The sequence below is a fragment of the Natator depressus genome, chromosome 7, assembly GCF_965152275.1.
Source record: "Natator depressus isolate rNatDep1 chromosome 7, rNatDep2.hap1, whole genome shotgun sequence".
Classification (NCBI taxonomy): domain Eukaryota; kingdom Metazoa; phylum Chordata; order Testudines; family Cheloniidae; genus Natator; species Natator depressus.
In genome coordinates, this window is record NC_134240.1 from 101,339,691 (window position 1) to 101,363,858 (window position 24,168).

Consider the following 24,168-nt stretch of genomic DNA (forward strand, 5'->3'; position numbering starts at 1 on the left):
GATTTTTTTTTCACACTGATAAGAGTGAATCACTAATACTTTTGAAGAGGAAAAAGTAAAAGAGAAAAAACTTTTAAGTCACTTTTCCCCCTTTTAAATAAATGGATAACTGATAAATCATATGAGGGAAAGCTTTACTGTGCATTGAAAAGTTAAACACTTTTTAAAAGAGAATATATTTGATTTTTACCTTTTGAGTAAAGGTAATAGCAGTTTTCTTGAAACTCTAACATTATAATGTGTACTTAGACCAAATTTTTATAGCAAAGTTTACCTGACAACACTTAGATATGTAGTCTTTTGTACATACAGGTTTTTATTATAAGCATCAGCTGGATAAAACAGGCCATATCCTGCTATTATTCTCTATGCCATATTCCAGTGAAAGTCAACTATATAACAATGAGAGGGGAAACAGAAGTCTCTTTTCCTTCAAAAATTCCATGCAAAAATAGACAGTGGAACAGGTGTTCACTGGATACTCAGACTGTACTGTATCATACAGGCACATACATTCCCACTAGTTACTACAAAGAGAATGGGAGGGCCCAAAATTGAAGTCTCTATAGAAATCGGTAGGGCAATAATACACTTTAAGATCTTCTTTTCCCCAAGCCCCAATTATTTTTGCTATTAGAAGTAAACTAAACAGTTTGACAGGGATTAAAAACACTAACATACTACTGTCTACTTTCCCCCATTTTACAAGATAAGCAAACTTAACTACATCTCCCTATTTATAGCACATGTCAATTCTTCATTATTTTTAATGCAAGTGAAAAATTATCTTGTTAGACCTGGAGAGTGTAGGTAGATGGTTGTGTAAATATAACAACGGGTTCTGCCAGTGTAGTACCACTATTCTGTCACTACACTTCTCATGAGTCAATTGTGCTAAATCATACAGAGGTTTTGTGATGCAAACTACTAATCTACGGAGGATAGCCTACTTTATGCTTTAAGTTCAAAGTCAAACTTCTATTAACAGAGAGCTCCATCACCATAACCCTTAAAGAATCAATATGAAACCCTTATTTCATAGCAATAGACTAACATTTAGTTAACATAAAAATATTCAGCATACTATGGAATGACACTAAGTTCTAGACCACATATAGGATAATGAAAATAGTCAAAAATCCCAATTTTAAGTAGTAAAATAAACTTAACAATTCAAGTGTTCATTTTGCTTTATCAAATGTTCAAGTATAGAAAATCTGTTCCATTAATATTAAGATCACAAAATATGAGATCACAAATACATCCTTTCAGAATTGGCTATCTTTTACAAATGGAGGTATACCACTGAATTAGATTATAAAAACAAGAAAAAAATTAAATGGTGCACTATCAAGACAACTCAAAACTGAAGTCTAATGAAGTCTTATCGTTACGGGAGGTAATTGTATTGGTAAGCAGAAATTGTGCCAATTCAATCATGTCCAATGCTCGCTTGGAATAAAATCTTTGCAGCCTGTGTCATTATCTCTTAGTGCCCTTTCCATTCCTGCTTAAATTATTATCACTTGTGAATTTAAATTCTTTAACAACATGAATCAATGTGGGGCAAATTAGCCTTTTGTTTAATATTTTGTGCATTACTCTTAGGCATTTATCATGAATAATATGAAACTGGGAACATCCTACAGAATTCACAATAGATTTCACATTGGTCAGAAAGGTCAGAAGTACTCTATATAGCCCATTCAAGGTTATTTTAGCTTCTGGAAAGATTCTTTTATTAACCAGATTAGTAGTCAATTTCTGCAGAGAAAAAAAAACCTGATTAAACCAGACTATAGAACTGTAGTTATTGAGAAATATTACTGAAAGCCACATCAACCAATAATGTAGACATTTTCTACTCCTACAAAATTTTTAAATTGTATTTGCTATTTTAAACAAGTTTTGTCCTTGGTATTAAAGTTCTTCTGATGTTGAGTTCTGACAACTGAATTGAAAATAGATTATTCAAGTCTATGAAATGTAATCCTCTCAATACAACAGCAGCAAATGAAACAAGTTCATAGGTTAAAAATCACAAAAAAGCTAATTAGATAGCAGAAAATCCTCACAGAACTAAGTTTCCCTTACCTAGCAATGTCAGAAGTCTATGAAAAGGTCTATTAAATTAAAGTCAATATGGGATAGAGAAAAGAAGAAAAAAGTAAGTAGATAGACTGAAAAACTGCCAATATATATGCATAACCAACTGCATGTGCATCGCTTGTTTGTGAAGTATCAAACATACTTGTAGTAATATTCAATTTAAAACTGTGTAATTTTAAAATTTTGATATAAATCTGTTGGCCTGTATTTTCAAAAGCAACTAGTCACTTTGGCTCCAAAGCTTCAAAGAACTTACACATGAGTAGTCCCACTGAGTCCAATTAATTAAAAAATATATTTTTGGTAAGTTAGAAATGGCGGGGGTGGGGTGGTGGATAAAGTGTAATGGTATTTCAGATATTCTTCTCTTCCCGTTCCAATCGGACTACTTGTGCACATCAGTTAAGCAAGCATGTAAGCACTTGCAAGATCCAGGCCTTACTGTGTACTCATGTCACATATTAGGTAATCAAGTGAACATACAAAAGGCACTACTTTAGGCCTTACGTATATTAGGAACTGACTGTAACCAAGCCACATGAGGTATTCTCAATAAATGTTTCAGTAACTGCAAATATACCTACAGTTCCACTGCATGCTCCTGTGTGTACACACACATCCTTGTTTTTACCTTGCCAAGTATATATATTTAAATTCATAGGGCTGATTAAAAAGATAAATAGTACTAGCTAATAGATAGAGTTAGGAACAAAAAGATTCTCCAAACAGTGTTGTCAATGCAGCTTGATCATGATTGCACTGAAGTCCTGGCTCTCCTAGTTATGCCCCACTCTTACACCAACTACAGTACAACAGGCCAAATTGTGTAGTGATGTTATTAAATGTGTAAGAGACCGCCAAACTCCTTAATATACACAATGTCTCCTAGCCTCATCCTCCAAACTGACATCAGACACCTTTACTTGTAAATAATTAGAGCAAGGCATACAAATAAAAATCTTTGAAATCCAGTGCCAATCATTGGAATGATCCACCAGTTCAATAGTTCTCCACATCAGGGGGATGCTTGGGTTTTTATTTTTTTAATTTAGTCAAATAGATGAAATTAAGAGCTATACATTCTAAAATAATTCAACTCTGGACTTAAGCCAACAAAAACAAAAAATACTTGAGATAAATGTTGACAGTTGTGGCTCAGTATTCTACAGTTTCCTGATCAGTGCATAAACATAGCTATCTTATATGGTAAAGTGAAGTAGGAAAGGAAAACACCCCTATTCAGGAGAGTGGTTAAACACAGGCTTAGTTTTAAGCAAGCGTGAGTGCTTTTTTTTAATTGGATCTAGAGCAAATAACAATGCTAAATTCTTTTGGTCAATTTATATTAACGTCTTCAATATTTAGTTTTAAGGTTTTCTTTTATATATACACACACACACACGCACACAAAATGTAAGTGTTTTAGGAAGTATTTTGGGAATATTCTACTGAACATCATTATATAAATTTATATTCTGATTTACAGAAGAGTTGAGCACCTTCATCTCCCACTGAAAGGTAGGCTACAGAGGCTTATCACTTCCAAAAATTCAGGATACATCATATTTACTTCCAGAGATGACGTCAGTGGCAAAACCCTACATTCTCTTGAGCTATGAACCAAAAAGAAAGATAACCAAAAAAAGCAGAAAAACTGCTTAGGAAGTGACATGGGAAAGCAGGTTTCAAATGCCTCTCAGTCTGGCTATTGGAGCATTCAATATACTGTTAAGGCCACTGAAGTTTAGTAACTTTAGTTACACAGGTCACCTCTGAAGTGTAGTTCTGATCTGAGAAAAAAACAACATTTGAAAATGGTACCTTCTTATTGAACAGATCTGCTCCCTTTACACACTGAGTCATATTCATTCACATGAATGAGAAAAATACATTTTTGCTACTCTTACCCATTAGTCCGGCAGAGCTAGCATAGCTATGGGTGAGCAGTATGCTAATTCTTCTAGTGCATTAGCAGAATAATCCCAATTACAGAACCACTTACACCTGTGCAACCCCACTGACAGCAATGGGATGCCCCAGATGTAACGGAATGCCGCAGAACCTTTATTAACAGTGATATGCTAGAAGGAAACAAATCTGCTTGGTTTTCTGATCCTAAATTTGCAGGATTAATAGTTTATAACAATTTTTTAAAATCTCTTTTTGTTGTAAAGTAAGCCCATTTCATATTCAGGCTATTGAGAAACAAACAAAAATAAATTATTTCAACTTTTGATAGCACCTATACCCTGCTCTAGACACCTTACAATAATTAAAATGAGTAATACTAAATATATATAACAATATACTCACAATGCCATAATAGTTGCCCTTAATAGTAACCACGCATCTAACTTCTCCACATTGTCATCATGTCCACAGGTTAACAAATCTGGGTTCTGGGGCACGAAGGAAGGGACAAGATCCCGAATTCAGAGCCCATCAGAAAAATACCTTCCTCTTCAGCCCCATTCTTACTTAATCAGAGATGCTGCTAAATTAAGCATGTCTGCTGATTGTAATTCCTATGGTACTGTACCAAATAACAGAGACAATCTGTAGAATAGGAAGGGCCCTTAAACTCTATCCAGAAGTTAACAGCCAATGCAGACTACAGAACAGTGACTACATGAAGCTGTAAAGTAGGCAGGCTTGGCAGAATTCAATTTTTTTCTTATTTTGTGGATACTACCAATACTTATTTTTAACCAGTTTTTCTATTTTTGGTTATTTAAATTTTCACAGGTGTGAAAAGTTATGGAGAGGGGTCAGACAATTATTTAATGACAGTAGACACAGATTCCAAAAGTTTAAGCTTTATAACCATTAACACAAATTTTTAATGTTGTATTTTAAAATATACAAAGTAAATAGCCGTAAAATCAAATGCTAGTAAGTTCTCAAGCAGCATTTTCTCACCTTACCTATCTGTAAATTTCAATCATCATCAGTGGAAATATTTTTTCATCAGTTTGTGGATATAGGATGATACGACATTTATCGATCTTTACTTACTGGTAAAAAACCAAATCTTTCCAAGCCTAAAAGTAGGCCTGATTCTAATCTCACTAATATTAGTTTTAAAAGTATAAGGAGGATACACAGATAACCTTTGCCAATGCATCAACCATGCCAGGAAACCTAGTCACAGAATTAGCTGACTGATGAACAAGGACATTCCCACTCATGTCGCTCCACTAACCCTCTTAATGGCCTTAAATACACATTGAATAGGAGGGATGAGAAATTAGACCCATACAGTACCCCAATCTGAAAAAGCCATCACCCAAAGCCATCCTCTGGTATCTCTCACAAATTACCCATGATACTGCCATGCTTTCCTCCAGCACACTGCATCAGAATGCAACCTCACAGACAGTATTGCAGAGACCAGAGGAATCTATTGGCATAGCATTTTTAATAAATCAGAATGTCAGTGAGGGCTTTGCAAAACTGTTGTAATATTATTTGTTTTTAGACATGATTTCTCAATTATTACCTTGTAAACAACCAACATGTTTCAATTTGTTACTATTTTATTTCTTTCAGCAATGCGTATTAATTATGTAAGATTCTTAGATAAGGAGTAAATCCAACAGAATTTCCAAGTTTGCTGCTAGATCTCATCCCATATACCATATGGGGGAAACTAGTGTTTATGACTCAGCAGACTCTCTGCTCAAAACCATACACACTATCAACAGTAATTGTAAAGCTTGTTCTGTTCCCAGCATTTTTAAATATATTCACTCATGAAAAAAGTATTCTACAGTAATAATCGAAAACACTACAGTTTCCAATATTTGATCCTACAGTGTTTGGGGTTATTACTGTTGAATGCTTTTTTGTTGTTTTAATAAAGGACTGCTACAAGCATATGTTATCTTAAAAAGCTTAGTCAAATTAGCAAAAGGAAACCAAAGGAGGAAAAAAATGATTACTAAAGAAAAAAAGATCCAGCTATGCTTTAGGTAATATATTGGTTTCATTTTACTGCAGATGTAGGTTAAAATGCGTTTGTACACTCGCCCACAGTTTCTTTTAAAAGTTAAAGGCTCTTATTATGTTGCTGGAACTCCTCCTCATCAGAAACAAGACAAGAATCCTACTTGAAAAGAGTGAAGAGAAAGGAGAAAAAAGGGGATCAGGAAGGAGGGAAACTAGTTTGACGTGAAGTGATAAATGAAAGGCTAGAATGGAGGCAATTCCTAGAGTAACCTTGCTGGGGAGTTACAAATCATGCTGCTATCCCTGCTGATTGTTCATTGCAAATTTGGTATAAATATGTAGCTATACATCTACTATTAAAGATAAATGTTATTGGTTAAAGGGACTGCTGCCTTATATTTCTTTATATTTAACATTTGTATGTAGTTCTATTGGCGTGGGTAGCATTTTACAGAGACAAAGACAAGCTCCTTGCCTAAAGAGTTTATAATCTAAATTAGATAGGACATGAAACGGGGCTGGGTGGCGGGGACGTGTCAAGCGAGAGAGAGGAAGGCTAATTTACACAAACTACCATTATGACAGATGTATGCTTTCACAAAGTATGCATTATATTATGCCACTTTCAAACGCATGAGCGTGCACGTACATATGCACACAAAATTAAAGGACATTGTCGGGCTTGCAAAGCACTCAAAAGTTAGCAAATGCCAGCATTTCCTAACTTTTGAGAGCCTGACTTTTCAACTTAAATAATGTTCTTTTAATATTTGGGGGGGGGGGGAGGTTGTATGAAGTTGTCATGATATAATGCAAATTATTAAAGCAACTACCTCTCGTAATGCTAATGCCTGTAGATCCTTCATTTGGCCCTCTGAGCAGATGCATTATGAGACAGTCTTTAATTGCATGATCATATAACTGCTTTTCCACAGAATTTTGCCTAATTCAGGGCACTGGATTCATATCTTATCCTCATGGTTCAGTGTGGGGCCAATCCCTTTTTTACTGCACATTCTTCAAACCCTGCTCTGAAGACAGTATTATTAATTTCCTCATGGGCTTTTCTCTGGCACCCATCACTATAAAATCAGAGTGCTTCACAACAATTGATCTTCACAAAACACCTCTGAGAAGAGTGGGTATTATTATCCCCATTTTATAGATGGGGAAGTGAAGCACAGACAGATTATAAAGTCAAAAGTAGCTACTAATTTTGGATACCCAATTTGAGACGCCTAGGACCTGATTTTTCACAGTGCCTAGCATTATACAGCACTTTATAGAATCACAAAAATATAGAGGTGGAAGAGACCTCAAGCACTGCGGCATGACCAAGTATACCATCCCTGACAGAGCTTTGTTCAACCTGTTCTTAAAAATCTCCAGCGATGGGGATTCCACAGCCTCCATTGGGAGCCTGTTCCAGATCTCAGCTACCCTTGTAGTTAGAAAGATTTTCCTAATATATAGCCTAAATCTCCCTTGCTGCAGATGCAGCTGATTACTTCTCCTACCTTCACTGGACTTTCTTACAGTGTGGTGCCCAGAACCGGACACAGTACTCTAGTTGGGGCCTCATCAGTGCTGAGTAGAGTGGGACAATTACCTTCCAAGTCCTCCAGACAAGACTCCTATTAATACACCCAGAGGATAATAGCCTTTTTAGCAACTATATCACATTGTTGACTCAGTCAATTTGTGATCCACCATAACCCCCACTTCCTTTTCTGCAATACGATTACCTAGCCAGTTATTCCTCATTTTGTTGTTGTTCATTTGATTTTTGTTCTGCTTAAGTGTAGTACTTTGCACTTGTCTCTACTGAGTTCCATCCTGTTGATTTCAGGCCAATTCTCTGATTTTTCACAGATATTTTGAATTCTTTTAATCCTCTCCTCCAAAAGACTTGCAACCCTTCCCTGCTTGTTGTCTTCCACAAATTTTACAAGTGGACTCTTCATTTCCTTATCCAAGTCATAAATGAAAACAGAGAATAGTACTACCCAGGACTGACCCCTGCACGACCCCATCAGATACATACCCCAAATTTGACAGCAAACCACTGAGAACTCCTCTTTGAGCATGGTCTTTCAACCAGTTTTGCACCCACCAAATGGTAATTACATCTAGACCTTACTTCTCTAGTTTGCATATGAGAAAGTCATGTGGGACTGTGTCAAAAGCCTTACTAAAAATCAAGATATATCATGTCTACTGCTTCCTTCTATCCAGTAGGCCAGTAACCCTGGCAAAGAAGAATATTAGTTTGTTCTTGGCAAATTGGCATTTGTTCTTGACAAATCCATGCTGGCTATTAGTTACAATCCTATTATCTTCTGGGTGCTTACAAATTGATTTCTTAATAATTTGTCCCACTATTTTTCCAGGTATCAACGTTAGGCTGACTGATCTATAATTCCTCAGGTCCTCTTTTTTCCCTTTTTAAAGAGAGATGCTATGTTTGCCCCTCTCCAGTCCTCTGAGACCTTACCCATCTCCATGATTTCTCAAAGATAATCAGCTAGCGGTTCTGAAATCATTTCAGTTAGTTCCTTAAGTACCCTAGGATGAACTGCAACTTTAATACATTTAACATTTCTAAATATTCTTTAACTTGTTCTTTCCCTATTTTGGCTTGTAATACTTCCCTTTTGTTGTTAATATTAATTATAATTATCTATGTTAAGCATCTGGTCACAATTTTTCCTTTTCAGTGTAAAAAAGCAAAATAGGCATTAAACATCTCAGTCTTCTTGGTGTCATCCATCATCATCTCTCCCTCCCTGCTAAGAAAGGACCTACGCTTTCCTTTGTATTTCTCTTGCTCCAAATGTATTTTATAGAACCTCTTCTTATTGCCCTTTATGTCTCTTGCTAGGTATACCTCATTTTGTGCCTTAGCCCTTTTGCTTTTTCCCTACATGCTTGGTGCTGTTCTTTTGTACTCATCTTTAGCGATTTGTCCATGTTTCTACTTTTTGTAGGATTCCTTTTTAATTTTCAGGTCATTACACCATTCTGATGGAGCCATATTGGCCTCTTACTGTTCTTATCTTTCCTTTCCATCAGGATAGTTTGCTGGTTTGCCTTTAATATTTTCTGAGAAACTGTGAGCTCTCCTGAACAACTGCTTGTGTACAAAGCACAGCTCCCATTGACCTCAGTTGCACTGTTAGTGCCCAGCACTTCTGCAAATCAGACCCTGAGCTCTCAAGTCAAGTGCCCATAAAATGAGAATTAGTGGCTGCCTGTGAAAAGTTTGGTGTTACTTGCCCAGCATTACACAGGAACTCTGTGACAGTCAGGGATAGAATCCAGTTTTCCAGGGCAGCATTCAACTGCCTTAACCATGAAACCATCCTTTCTTTCCCTTCAATCCCCTGCCTCAATCACTGCACACCTTCCAACTTTTGCAATAAATGCAGCAGAGGTTCTACACACAACAGCCTTCTTCACTACACAGCCTTGATTAACTCCCAGAGCAGGTCCATCCTGTGTACTTAATGAGGCAGGTGTCCTATGGGGAAAAAAAGAGCATGTGCTCATGTAATTCAAGCCGGTCTCAATGCACACGCACAAGGGAGGGGGAACCTTCATTCTGGGGTTTCCTACTTGACTATGCACCTTTAATAATGTTCTAACAGAGGGATAAGGGCATAGGCAGAATTTACTAGGTTTTTTTAAAAATAAGCTGAAAAATCAGAAATGCCATCATGTCACATCATATTGACCCCCACATGGGTCATTCTGCCATTTGAGCTGAAAGAGTAGCTGATAGCACTAACAGGTTTTCATCCAGTGTGGACCAGCACTAGAAGGGGATGATATACACTGCCAAAGGGTTTCACAGATGAATGATGAGATTCAAAAATCACGAGTTCCGTTCCAGGCTCCAGAGAGGAGTGTGCTCTAGTGGGCACAGACCGTTCTGCCTTTCCTTCCTTCTCCCTACTCTCAACCTTCTGCTCATTCCCCAGTCCTTTGGCCAGCCATTCCCAATCACCCCTCCCCCCACTCCCTTGCCCAATTTCTCCCCTCCCAGCTCCTCATCCAATCTTTCTCTTCCCCCTCCACTCCCCCGCCCCCTACCTACATTCCCTGTCTCCACTGGTTCCCACTCCTGGTCTTCACAACCAGGAAGTCCCAGCCTCTTTCCACCCAATCCCCCGGTTCCCTAGCCGCCCCGCCCCCGCCCTCCCACCAGCCTACAGTCCCAGTATTGCACTCCCGTCCAGGCCCCTGTCCCAGTCTATGCCCCCTGCTCTGGCTCTTGTCTCCTCTGCATTGGAATTATCCACTTTCCTTTCCCATGTTGCCTGGGCATCAGCAGAGGGGAGTACCGAGAACACGGAAGAGACAGGCTCCTTCCCTTTAGTTCCGGTGCCTAGCCCCAGCACAACCCGTAGCAGCACAGATCTTTAATTCAAAACAAAGTCCTGCTCAGCTGCAGGGTGAATCATGTTTTTTTGAAAATGAAGTGTTGTGTGTTCATAGATACTAAGGTCAGAAGGGACCATTATGATCATCTAGTCCAACCTCCTGCACAACGCAGGCCACAGAATCTCACCCACCCACTCCTGCGAAAAACCTCTCACCTATTTGTGAGCTATTGAAGTCCTCAAATCGTGGTTTAAAGACTTCAAGGAGCAGAGAATCCTCCAGCAAGTGACCCGTGCCCCATGCTACAGAGGAAGGCGAAAAACCTCCAGGGCCTCTTCCAATCTGCCCTGGAGGAAAATTCCTTCCCGACCCCAAATATGGCGATGAGCTAAACCCTGAGCATATGGGCAAGATTCACCAGCCAGATACCCAGGAAAGAATTTTCTGTAGTAACTCAGATCCCACCCCATCTAACATCCCATCACAGGCCATTGGGCCTATTTACCATGAATAGTTAAAGATCAATTAATTACCAAAATCATGTTATCCCATCATACCATCTCCTCCATAAACTTACTGAGTTTAATCTTAAAGCCAGATAGGTCTTCTGCCCCCACTGCTTCCCTAGGATGCTCTAGCATGTCTCTACTGAGAGTGCGCAGTTCTTAAAGACTAATAATTTGGGCACATTTGGGTGGATTTTCACAGGGATGACAAAAGGCACATTCTTGACACAAAAGTTGCTCCCCTTACCCACGAAATTGCAAGTTCTTGGAAACAGCTGAACTGCTTGGGTTGAAATTTACACACAAATACAAATTCAGCCAGAGACAGGCACCTGGCATGGAAAATTTCAGCCCAACTGGTTAAAAACTGTCAAAGATAGAAGCGACTGTAGGTTATCTCGGGCAAACTTAATATTTAGGCAATGCTACCATCCCCGTAATATCATATTTAGCATTGTCTCTTGTTTCTGGTGAGGTTTGTTATTTATTAATTTTTAGGCCAGTCTAATAAAAGCTAAAGCTACTTATTCTGCTTCCCTTTCACATGTTCAGTAATACCTCACTCAGAGCACTGATGCCAACAATAAAACACACAAGTAAGGGTGATGCAGCCATCGCTTTTATTAAGCTTGTGTGGGTCATTGTGGGAGAGACTGAGGAAAAACTGGGGAAGATTCTGAAGGTGAATGAGACTGTGTGGCTGACATGAAGGTATGCAAGATTATCAGAGTGTAGAGTTCAAGCAGAAGAGTGGTAAGAGGTAACATCTAAGTGGTCAAAGATCTGCAGCTCCCTGAAGACAAAGGCAAGGGGTTTCAATTTGATATTGATGTAGATGAGGAAAATGAAGGGACTCGAGTGGGCATGACCTGGTCAGAGCAGCAGATGACAACTTTGGCAATGGTATTTTGGATACTCTATAAGGCTGCTATGTGGGAATCAGGTAGATCAGAAAGAAGGTTGTAATAGTCTAGGCATGAGATAAGTGTTTGGAAGTAGGGATAAAGGAGGAGGGATACATTTTGGATATATAGTAGAGGAGGAAATGACACTTTTTTAGCAATAGCCTAGATGTACTAAAGCCAACCAAGCCCAGAATTTCGAAAGGCAAAGCAGGAGAAAACTACAAATAATAGTATGTCAGCTATGTTGAACATGATGGACAGGTCACAGAAAAAGAAGATTAAGAAAAAGTTGTTGCACTTGGCCAGGAAGAGGATGGAAGTGCAGGCTCAGTGGAGTGAGAGACCAAGTAAGACTGTAGAGTCATGGACAGAGTCAGCAGCACGGAAGTCAAGGTAACAGGACAAGACAGACAAAAACAATGTATATGCCATTTCTGTTTGTAATGTTTCCAAACTGTTATTTATTTTTAAAATAGTACTTGTATACACAGCCAAACATTTAGAGCTCAACTGTAAACAGAGCTTACATTTTAGTGAGGCTTCTTTTAAAAGTACACTGAAATGTCTGTATCAGCAGCATAATGCTAGTAACAGCTGAGCAAAGTGTAACGACAAAGCAGCGTATACTGTAAGTAAACCTCAGTATTTAGACCAGTTCCTATTACTTGAAGTCTTGCATTTTTTAAAAACAAGTTATTAGACTAGTTCAGAAATATTCAGTTAAAATACCTGTATAAATTCATCAATACTCATGGCTTTCAAATTCTCATTTTCAATCTTCTAAGAACAGCATCCTAATTCTACCATCACCAAAATACATATTCGATAAAAATACAGCTGGTCATATAAGTGTGTGTGTAGCTATCTATAAACATAGATATAGAAATCTATAGTTATCTAGACAGAGACAGACAGACGGACACGTGACCAGCTCCCTTTTGTCTGCATTATAAAAGGAAGACTTCGCATATTTTATCATTGTGAAACAAAAGCAAATATGTATTAAGTCATTAATTTGCCATCAAACAAGTTATTTGCATCGAAGGTTACAGGAATATAAGAAAATTCCAATTTAAATGCATTTATCTTCTGAGCCAACAAGCCATTCTCCTGTAAAACCTATACAGTTATAAAAGGTGACAGGATGTAAGTGTTAGTATTCTCTCACTCTCTTCAAAGTAACACATTGTTATTCTGATGCCAAGTGATAAAAACAGCCTGAGATGCAGTACAGATGGTTTTATGCAGTACAGAATAACAATAGTTTCTAACCCAAATATGCTTTTCCTCACAGGAATTAAAACTGCATAAGCTTTTATCTTGCAGTCAGTAAACATTTTGTAATAAAAATGGATTATAAAATAATTTATAACCTGTTACGCAAATTTTTAACAATTATCTTTGAAGTCTAAAATAGACCTTAATTTAAAACAGCTTTACACTGGTGAACATTACAGTACATGATAAAAACATATTGGGCTAGGTGAAAACAAATGTGTTTCCCCAGTTAGAGCTGAACTGCATATTTTATATGTTTATTCAGGTAAACAAGCTGATGCTAACATTGCAAGCCAAATTCTGCCCAGGTTTGCACCCCACCATAATGAACAGATCTGTAAAGCGAAATCTGTCCTTTTCGATGTAAGATATTTTTAATAGCCATGCTGATTTTTCCAGTTTTATTTCTGGAAATATGCACACAGCATGCACACACACTCTAATGGTATCCCAGCCTGGTAACCAAACAGCAGCTTTCTTGCTAGCCCTTTTTTTTTTTTTTTGCTAGCAGTGCAGCTAAACTGCAAATAACAATTTGTCATCCACATAGTCTTGCCATTTTGTTAACAAGGAGCTGGATTATATTACTCTGTAATTACATGGTTCTGTAGTGAGATTAATTGCTTAACAACAAGATACCCAATGTAGCTGCTTAATAGAAATTCAGTATTCACAGGTACAATACCAAATGTGCACCGTAACATACAAAATTAAAATCTTCAGTCAGTCTGAAGCAACAGAATTTTTTTTTACATGTTACAATTTTTAACATATCTTTCATACTGTTAGCTTAATACTCAATATCCACTTTGAAGTGTCTCCATTCTTAGAAGTGTATTTACTTTTCTCTTATACTGGCAATCAGAAAGGATATGTAAAGATTTCAAACTGACAGGAATGTCCATACTTATATTGAAGCCTGGAACACATTTAGCCATTCTCCACAATTTAACAAACTAGGCCCTACTCCTGCCTTTATGAGCCACATAAATGGATCCTCACACTAGTGCAGAGCCCCACTGACTTCACAGGGATGTCCTGCAGGTAGATTCTTGTGAGCTCTGACACTAGTTCCTCTTAGTTAAGTCTTAACATCTCTGGTTTTCTTTTCCCTTCTGTAAAATGAGGATAAACATTTAGCTACCCCACAGGATTGTAATAGATTGTAGAAGATTGTAGAAGCACTCAGTATCTGCAAAATGCTACATTGGGGTTAAAATACACCAAAACCTTCTAATTCCTGGAGGCATAATGGCTCCCAAACGTCCAGCATATCTAAAAAAATTTCCCTTGAAACTCTTTAAAATGTAACGTTAGGCATGAAGCAACAAGGCTTCACATCTCATGCAGTTTGAGGCTGGGAAAGGAGGAATCAGAGGTTTCCCGTTTTAGTATACATGTAGCCAGTTAATTTGGTGATGGCTTAAAGAATCTCTCCCCTAACCCACATCAAAATCATTAAGATGAACCCTATGCATGGACTTGATTACACTGGGAATATGAGGGCCTACAAAATTAAAAAAAGCTAAGCTGACACCTGGGTCAAAAAGGACTCAAACCAAAACTATATTAAATGCAAAAAAGCCCTACAAACACCTAGAAAACAAAGAGGAAAAAACACATTTGTGTAATATTACTGTTGCACAGTTAAGTGCTGAAAAGCCCGGAAATACCAAAAGTTAAGCTTGAATGGGCAGGCTTATCTCTGCCCCTTGAGCATATGCATTATGATACACAATTGTTTTTTCACATTAATCAAATATTATTAAAGCAGCAGGTAGCAGAGCAGCTGCTGAATGGGGCCAGATGACTCGTCCCAGGCCATCAGTAAGCTCCTTGCTATCTCTCAAATTCCTCCCTGAGCCTGAACCTGCCCTGTCCCCTAATACTCTTTCCAAAATCCTGCTGTGCTCCCTAACACACAGAGTGTGATGAGAAGGCCCACTGTCAACTTCCTCCACATCCAGCTATATCACATGCATTGGAACAAGGTCATTTCTGCTTCACACAGTGCTTTTGTGGCTCTTATTTGGCTTGGATTACTGTGCCGAATTCCCATTTTTATTCACCCTTTTGCTGCATCTTGAGATTGCATTTCTTTGTTTTTACAAACTAAATTTGAAATGTACTTAGTGCTGTATGTTGATCCTAGGGCTATAAATTCATCGCATCTTTTTTCTTAACTACAGGGCAGCCTGCAAGGTTTTCCACTCCTCAAACTGCTTACAATTTAGGATGCATATTTTATGATTTTAAGTTTACTTTCATATGTTAGTTTTAGATTGTTGAATGAGTAATACATTTTATTATGCATTTTGTTACTATAATATGGGGCTATCAGAAAGTACGCCCTAGACTTTTCTTTCTTTAGCTAAAATAACTTTTTTTTGCTAAAAATGTGGATCTACAACAGATGTTTTGTCTTGCAATCAAAATAAAGACTCAAGAATGTTTTGGACTTGGAAGGGTTATTATTTGCAGTAGGTTAAGTGTGCTTTAGATTATGCTGCCAGAAATATGGCCAAGTTCAGAGGCAATTAGTGTATGCTAGGGAGCTTGAGCATTAAGGAGCCTTAAGGCACTGTAATGTGCAGATAGATAACACGAACATGACATAAGTTTATGAAGGAAGACTGACATGACCTAACAGCCTCCTCTTAGTAGTTTTTCCTGCTACGTTCCTCTCTCCCAGCCCCTGGGCCAGATTCAGAAGTTATGTATAAAGGGGTGCTATGCATCACTAGATGCACATGAACCTAAGGGAGCCTAATTTGGTGTAGTATAAATGAATCTCTGGGCAGTCTGAGGGCAAGATCATTCTCTCCCCTACCCCTCCCCCACAGTAAAACCAAGAAGAAGGGTCTAGGATCCCCTTGTACATGTACCTCATATCATCCTGTGTGGACCAATGTGTTTTACCCACCTGTGGAAAAGATGTAAGGACCTGCTCCCAAACCTTACAAATCCCAAGAGATCTACACAGATCCCAAAATATCAAAGAGGAAGTCTGTCTCTCTCCACCAGCTTTGGCCCCACCAGAACTATGCCACCAGGGGGTTGAGCCCTACTGATAGCTGAGTCTGAGATCCCTGTGAGGGTAATCTCCACATGACTGGGAATTAGGGGGGCAGGCCATACCCCTTCCTAAATATAGATGCAGACCCATAGAGACGTGTTTCCAGACTCCAAGGATGAAATTGCCTAAGAAGGTTGTAAAATCTCCATCACTGGAGATTTTTAAGAGCAGGTTAGACAGGCACCTGTCAGGGATGGTCTAGATAATACTTAGACCTGCTATGAGTGCAGGGAACTCGACTAGATGACCTCTCAAGGTTCCTTCTAGTTCTATGATCTGCCACATAGCAAGTTACTATGGAATCATCTCTGAATGTGGCCAGAATTCATATTTTTCTTTGTGGTACAAGGAATTTTTTTTTCAAATTCACATTTGTTGAAGTTACAGAGATCTAGTTTAACATTTCTTTTGTATATACTGTTAATATCTTTGCACTTGGATATCAGTGTTGGATGCTGTCTTAATTTAAATTATTATATCATAATAATTTAGCACTTAATTGCAATTTTTTTTTTTTTTTTTTAGTGTGGAGTTGGATTTTAAACAGCAGGAAGACAAACTACAGCCGGTTCTGAGAAAACTTCACCCTATTGAGGAAACTCAGGTTGCACCTTTGCCTTATTCTCAGGAGAGTTACTCCTCAACTCCAAAACAAAAATCCAAAACTGAATCAAAAAAGCATGGAAGATGGAAACTCTGGTTTCTTTAATTAAGTCCATTAGCTATGGAGTTTAAGGCCTTCTTTGAAACATATTTGGAATTCAATTAATCATCTAAAAAGGGATCTTGGTAAATTGATCAGTGTTATCAGCCACTGTTACTCTGGTTATTATGGGCAGCATTCAGTTCTCACCATATGTACCAAAAGGCCTTTGTACCTATAAACTAATGTTCATGAGCAAGGCATTAAATCATACCTTGCCAACTTTTATTTGCAGTTCACCAATGTGGGATGTAAAATCAGAATTGAAATCTGTATACACAAAGATGAGAAGTAAAACTATTTTCCTGCTACCCCCTGGCCCCTTAGATCTGCAAGTGTCACGTTTCATCCTGTACACAGCTAAAATCACTATTTTTAAGCTTTTTTATGTTCTGTTTCGTTTTAAACATTAATGAGGAAAAAAAGCAAGCCTTATGTTTGCAGAGATCTTCAGTTTTACATTTAATTTTGCAAATAAGTGGGGGTCATGAGAAGTGCAATTTTTAGCACATAATATCCTGGAGAAAGCACAACTTTTCAAATGGTCCAAGACCATGAATAATATCTATGGATGTGACTATATATGTGTATTTGCCTTCATGTGCTGTAGAGTTAAACCAAGTTATTACATCTTAGCATCATATTGACACCTCTAATTTAGTGTCATCATTTTCACCAGACTTATGACATGTTTACTGCTCATTTCAAAGGATAAGCAGCCAGAAACCACCGGAAGTCAGGACACACCTTTAATCACTAAAAGTTGACAGGGTCGAAGCTAAGCTTTCTTAGATCTCATTTTTATATTTTGGTACCCAAAGGCCAAATGCTATATTCTGTCACAGAATATGAAAAAAATAAGATGGATAATATTAAAATGATAGATTGTTGGGAGTTGCCACAATTTAAATCCTTTTTGTAATTCAATCTTCAGAAAAATTGTACACTATTGTAGAGGGTGCTAGAAATTTCATAGTATGCATTATGCTTTATTACAAGAGTTCAGAAGGGCCTGGCAACTTTAATAGTTATTTATTTAGCTGAGCTTCTAAGATCAATTTCCAGACCAACATAATATCACTTGTATTAAAATAATATATTAACTGTATTAATCAATCACACTTAGGGGGGAAAGCTGTGAATCAAATTTCTTCTTAGATTTTTAAAAGCAGAAACACTTTAAATCCACGACCAGTTATACACTGCAATCTTTTCCCTTTCCATATTAAGCGCTGTCATTAAAAAATCCTAATCTAGGTGTCTGGAAAACTCTTGTAATGATGGGGATTGGGACTCTTGTTTCTTTTTTCTTTTAGTTAAATAATTTGAATAGTGTACACTCATGACAGAAACTGGGATACAAGGTACTGGCTCTGCAATTTCATATCCCAAGGCAGCATTAAGATGTGAATTTTTCAGTCTTTAGATGCAGGAAACAGGTGGAAGAAATGAATCCCTAACAGAAGAGTCTGCACCTACTAAATAAACCTGGAGATGTTTATGCTCAACTCTTTCTCCCCCCGCCACTTACCTCAACATCAAATCCATTCTTAAGTACTATTAATTCTACAAGGATCCTGAAGCAAGCAATGTGGTCTTTGTCTTCGAAGTAATAGAAAGTTAATGTGAGTACATAGAGTATATGTGAAACTGTTTATGTCCACTTCAAAACTATTTCAACTGGATGCTTTAATGAAAAACTCACCTTTGTAGTAAATGTCAAGAGGGCTACAAATCCTTGTACATAAGTAAACGGTATTCTAAAATATTTTTGTGAGCGATAAAGGATGAGAAAAGGTGTGCCATGAAGGAAGTGCAATTGTTTCATGTGGAAAAAAATGTTTCATGTATTTTATACTGTTTTTAATTAAAGTTATAAAACTGTTTACAAGATATCCCATCTTGTTTTAACAATCCCAACTATTTCAAAGCGTTAAATTTATTTACTTATTTTTCCTAAACAGGACAAAGTCTCAAATATGGGCATAAGTAGAAAAAACACACACATTCAGTCTTTTAAAACAGTGCTATACCTCAAAGTATAGTGTCACACATACAAAGAAAATATCATACAAGCCAAGTATATTTTTTAAAACACTGAGTCAAGCATCTCACAAATGGGATTCTTTACAGATGGTTAATGTCAACTAATAAAACAAACTTCTTAAAAATCCATTCTAAATATTCTTGTGTGCAGGGACTCTGATGCAAAAGTCTTAAATGTTTTTATGCTTGGTTATTGAGTCATACCCAAAACTAGTATTATTACAGGCATTCAGAATGAAAAAGAAGGATTCCTTGGTGAAATATTTAAGAGCTAAAAAATGAAAGTTATCACTGAGTGTTCTCTACATGTCCAGACTATTTTCTTAAACAAATTGCAGATTTTTAATTTTTTACATTTTTTTTAAAAAGAAAAAGCTAACATGCATAGTAAAATACCATACCATACTATGTAATTTGTAATAAAATGTTTTTGCAAGTGTGTTAAACGCATCATATTGTGTTACATTTAGGATCACATAGGCTCGATTTAGATCTTGAGAGGAATATTTAATTCTTACAACTTTTAGCTACACATGGTATGTGACTGACATAGAACTGTTTCCACCCTAATGTGATACATGTGATAAAAAGCAGGAACAAAATTATGACAAAGGAAACATCACCACTATTAGTGTAGCATATTATGTAATTTTGCTGCTAAATTCATTGGCAATATCATGCATTCTCAGACACTAAATTTACTATTTGCACTGCTCCCATAACATGCTTTAATTACTTTCTAATCAATAAATACTGCAGTAATTTTGCATTACTTACTGTTTTCATACTACATGGACAATGTTTTCTAAGTCTGCATAATTCCCATTAAGCATCAATGACATTCTTATGTTTTGAAATTATTATTAGGAAACAATTTGTGTAAGTACCACTTGTTTTCTTAAAATTAATCACTGTAAAATACTTTATAATCAGGGTAAAATGAAAAAATCATGATTAAAACTGAAAAAACCCACAATAAGTACAAAGTGTTTGGTTTTTCTTGCTTCAGACAAGATGCTATGCAATGAACAAACAATAACTGGCTATGCATTCTTTACTTTCACTCAATGTTTTAATGGTATATTACATTTAAAAAACCCAATAGATTATTTTTTCATAAGCATTTTGAAATCAAGCTGTTAAAATGTCATTAGTCTAATTGCGTATGTGTAATAGCACACAGTACGTACTACTCTTAATTTTGTGGCTGTGATTGCCACCAATAATATAATGGCAGTATGTTTACAGCTCTGCTATACTAGGATGAAGCAGAAGGCCTGAAACATTTCTTAGCATTATTTCAGTATCAGTAAAGTACAACTGTAGCTGCTGGAAATATGCTGCCAATTTATTTAACTGAATGCAGTCTCAAGGTAAAACTTGGTATATTATTTGTATATTCCATGTCCATTAGCTCCATTCATGATAATATTCAGTTCATACTTCAGTGCACAAAAAGCTAGATAATAGTGAGGGGGAAAAGTCTTAATTTTTGCAATAATAGCTTGTAATGAGTAATTTGAAATGTGTGTATAAGAAAAAAATTTTACATTGCACCACAAGTAAATACTATTATTTACTTTGCAGAAGCCAATAAAGAAAATGCAAACATTGCAAACCTTCTGCCCAAGACTTTGGCACTCACGGTACCCCATGATTCATACAGTTTGAGACCAGAAAGGACCATTATATCATCTAGGCTGATCTCCGGGTATAACAGAGGTCACTGAATTTCATTCAGTCATCCCTGTTCTGAGCCCAAAAACTTGTGTTTCATTAAAGCACATCTTCCAGAAAGGCCTCATTCTTGATTTGTAGACTTGGATAATCCACCATTTCCCTTGTTCATTTGTTCCAGTGGTTCAGTCCCCCACTGTTAAAAATCTGTGCTTATTTCTAATTTGAATTTGTCTGGCTTTAACTTCCAGCCATTGCTTCCTGTTATGTCCTTCTCCTCTAGATTAAAAAAACCCTTTAATGTCTGATATTTTCTCCCCATGAAAATACTTCTACACCATAATCAAATTACCTCTTGATCATCTTTTTGGTAAAGAGATTGTGCTGCTCAAGTCTCTCACTGCAGGGAATTTTTTCCAGCCCTCGTATCATTTTATGGCTCTTTTATGGCACCCACTCCAATTTTTCCACATCACTTTAAAAATTTAGATGCCAGAACTGGATGGAATATTCCATCCAAGTGCCATTTCCAAAATTAAAATCACCTCCCTATTATTCTCTTTTTTTACATTCAAGGATCAGATTAGCCCTTTTAGCCACAACATCTTGCTGGGAGCGATGTTCAATTGATTGTCCACTGTGACCAATAAATCTTTTTTCAGAGTCCTAATTTCCAGGATAGTGTCTCCCATTCTTAGATATGGCCTGCATTCGTTGTTGCTAGATATGTGACCTTGCATTTGATGGTATTAAAATATATTTTGTTTTAATGGGCCCCGATTATCAAGACATTCCGATTGCTCTGTATGTCTGTTTTGTCATCATTATTTACCACTCCAACAATCTTTATGTCATCGGCAAATTTTATGAGCAATGATTTTAAATTACTTCCTCAAATTTTATAAGCAAAGATACAAAATAGCCAAAATTGTTTGACCATTAGCAAAACACTGAAAAGTCCATTTATTTATTTTCATTGCTGTGTTTGTGGGGGAAACATATTGAGTTGGTGTTTTTGAGTAACGTGGGGGGTCTTTGGGGTTTGTGGACTTACAACACTTATCAAAAGTGCCTAGAAGAGTGCATCAGAACTTCTAAAATGTGTTTACAGGACACTCTTTCCATTTATCATTGTTTTAAAGCAACCCATTTTTCAGCACCAGAGAAGCTTAAAGGTCCTGGTTCTGTCAAAGTGAAATCTTGCTGCAGCTGTATACATTAAGCCTTTATTGGGTCTTCCATAATAAAAGAAATAAACAAATAATCTAGTGTGGACAGAGTGACTACAGAGAGGAGAACAAACAAAAAAGGAAAGTGGGAGGAGACTGGAAGAACACAGACTTGAAGAAGACAGACACTGGAGACTGGGTGTAAGTATACAGTCACTTATAACAACAAAAAAGGCCATGGTTATCTTGCAAAAATCATGGTCCATATCATATTCCAGTAACTACTCATGATTCTCTTCACCTGAGTATCAAGGAGATAAACTGATACAAATTGTTATTAGTTTTACCAACACTGCAACTAACATGCCCATATCAATGCACACATATTTACCAAATGCCTTTTTAAAAAATATTGTATAAAAAGATTTAATTTCAAGGGGAAAATATTCAAAAACCACCAGTATCAAAATGGTGAAAGTAATTCCCCTCCTGTAAATTATAAACCATATTTAACATCGTAGACTCAGAATTTAGGCTCATCATTAAGTATATAACTTCGCAACTCCCAATGAAAAGAGCTGATTAAATGAACAGACTGTGTTTAAATCCAAGCTAATAGAGCCCATACCAGCATATTCTTCAGCATGTTAAACAGCATGTCGGGTTCTTATAAATCATCTGGGGTAGAATAAAATATAGTGCTAGCATTAATATTGACTTGGCCAGAAATAACTATTCTAAACCTGACCTTCATCTATTGCTTCCAAGTTTTGTTTGTTTTTGTGGGGTTTTTTTTCTTTTTTTCTTTTGTTTTTTTAGAGCTAAATTTTCCCCAATCTTATTTGAAGAGATATTTGTCTTTTAGAATTAAAAGTATTTCTAATAGAGAATATTTATGTTCCTAATCTTAAACAACAGAGTATTCAAAAATAAACTAGAGATTTTAATTATAGAAGCAAATTCTTTGATGGAAGTAGCCCTTTCAGCCTATTCAAATACTAAGAGAGGAAGAGTGCCTCATATCATTCACGAAGTTACCATCTAGCTAATTAAAGGGAACTCTTTACAAGCATTAGCGAGAAGGTTTGCAATGGTGGTGACACATGGCCTTGAAGAGTATGGAGAATCCTTAGAATTCCTATGAGCCCAAACTCTGTATCTCCTTCCTAGTAGCCAAGAGTGGTGAGGGAAGGCAGACGTCCTCATGACGTCATTACTGTTCACTTCACTGGCAAGGAACCACCTTGCCTTTCATACTAGCCTCCGGCTAGTGAGCTTCATTCTCACTAGGTGTCTGAAGGTTTTCAAACCCTGGTGAAGGCTGGGGGAGAAAAAAAAAATCCTAGAGAGAAAACTAAATGATCAAAAATAGATTTAGCTTTTATAGCAAAAACACATTTAGGATAAAAATGGTAAAAAACAATAATTGAAGGGAGGGTTTTGGGGGTCCTGAGGTTTCCAGGAATCTTTGCAAATTTTAAATTTCACACACAAAAAATTAAAACATTCTGATCTCTAAAATTTGTTACTGTGCTCACATGTGGAATGCAAGTTTGTGACATATTGTACGTGACAGCGTATCCCATGTTAGACATAGGTATCTGGGCCCATTATATACAACAGAACCATCTATTGTCAATACTTTTGTTGAATCAATTTAACAACTGTCATAACAGTAATAAAGAATTTAAATCACATCCATAAGTTATAAAACAGAGAAAAATCAATCTTTTTGAATAGTCAAAAAAGCTGACTATTGAAGTATTAAATTATTTATAGTTTCATAACTAGACTCTTGAATTATATATCCTCTTGCAACCGCGAATATTTTGCATGTTATATTAGTGCTTATCTACGAATTTCATGTCCTACTGATGATCTTTATCCTGTGATCAGAAAACACACTGTATTTAACAAAATAACCATCATCAGTATACCTTTACTCCCTCTGTTTCAAGGCAACTCCATTCTACCTTGAATATTTGAATTCTGTTAAAATCCCCTGTTGACGTCCAAAATGCTAGGCTCTCAAGTACAGACACACACACACTTTGAGGCATACTACATACTTGTGCACAGTTCAGAAGTTGGAAATGTGTGTAAAGAGTATAATCTATGCAAATTAAAGCACCAACAAAAGAACACCGTGTTGGATATTTATACATAAAAAGCACCCATTACAGTGCATAAAGAATACCAAATAAAAATCCCACTGATCTTTAAACCAAATTATGAAAAGAATGCATAATGCGAAACCAATGTTATTTGATTAACTTTTGTCGTATTGGGCCCAACCCTACAAATCCTTGTTCAGACATGTAGTTCCATTGTATTCATTGGGGCTACTCAAGCAGAACCACTCAGGAGC

At 36.8% G+C, this 24,168-nt stretch overlaps 2 protein-coding genes across 4 annotated transcripts in view; one reads left to right on the forward strand and one right to left on the reverse strand.

Moving 5' to 3' along the window:
• Positions 1–19,922, forward strand: part of INSYN2A (inhibitory synaptic factor 2A) — an 80,761-nt gene extending 60,839 nt beyond the window's left edge. For both annotated transcript variants that reach the window (XM_074959162.1, XM_074959161.1), the window contains one exon: positions 16,731–19,922. In XM_074959162.1, coding sequence (XP_074815263.1) covers positions 16,731–16,914 — 184 coding nt within the window. In that variant the 3' untranslated portion in view covers positions 16,915–19,922. The remainder of the gene's footprint in view (positions 1–16,730) is intronic.
• The window catches only part of DOCK1 (dedicator of cytokinesis 1), a 540,600-nt gene that overhangs the window by 355,655 nt on the left and 160,777 nt on the right, over positions 1–24,168 (reverse strand). The gene's annotated exons all lie outside the window — the stretch shown is intronic.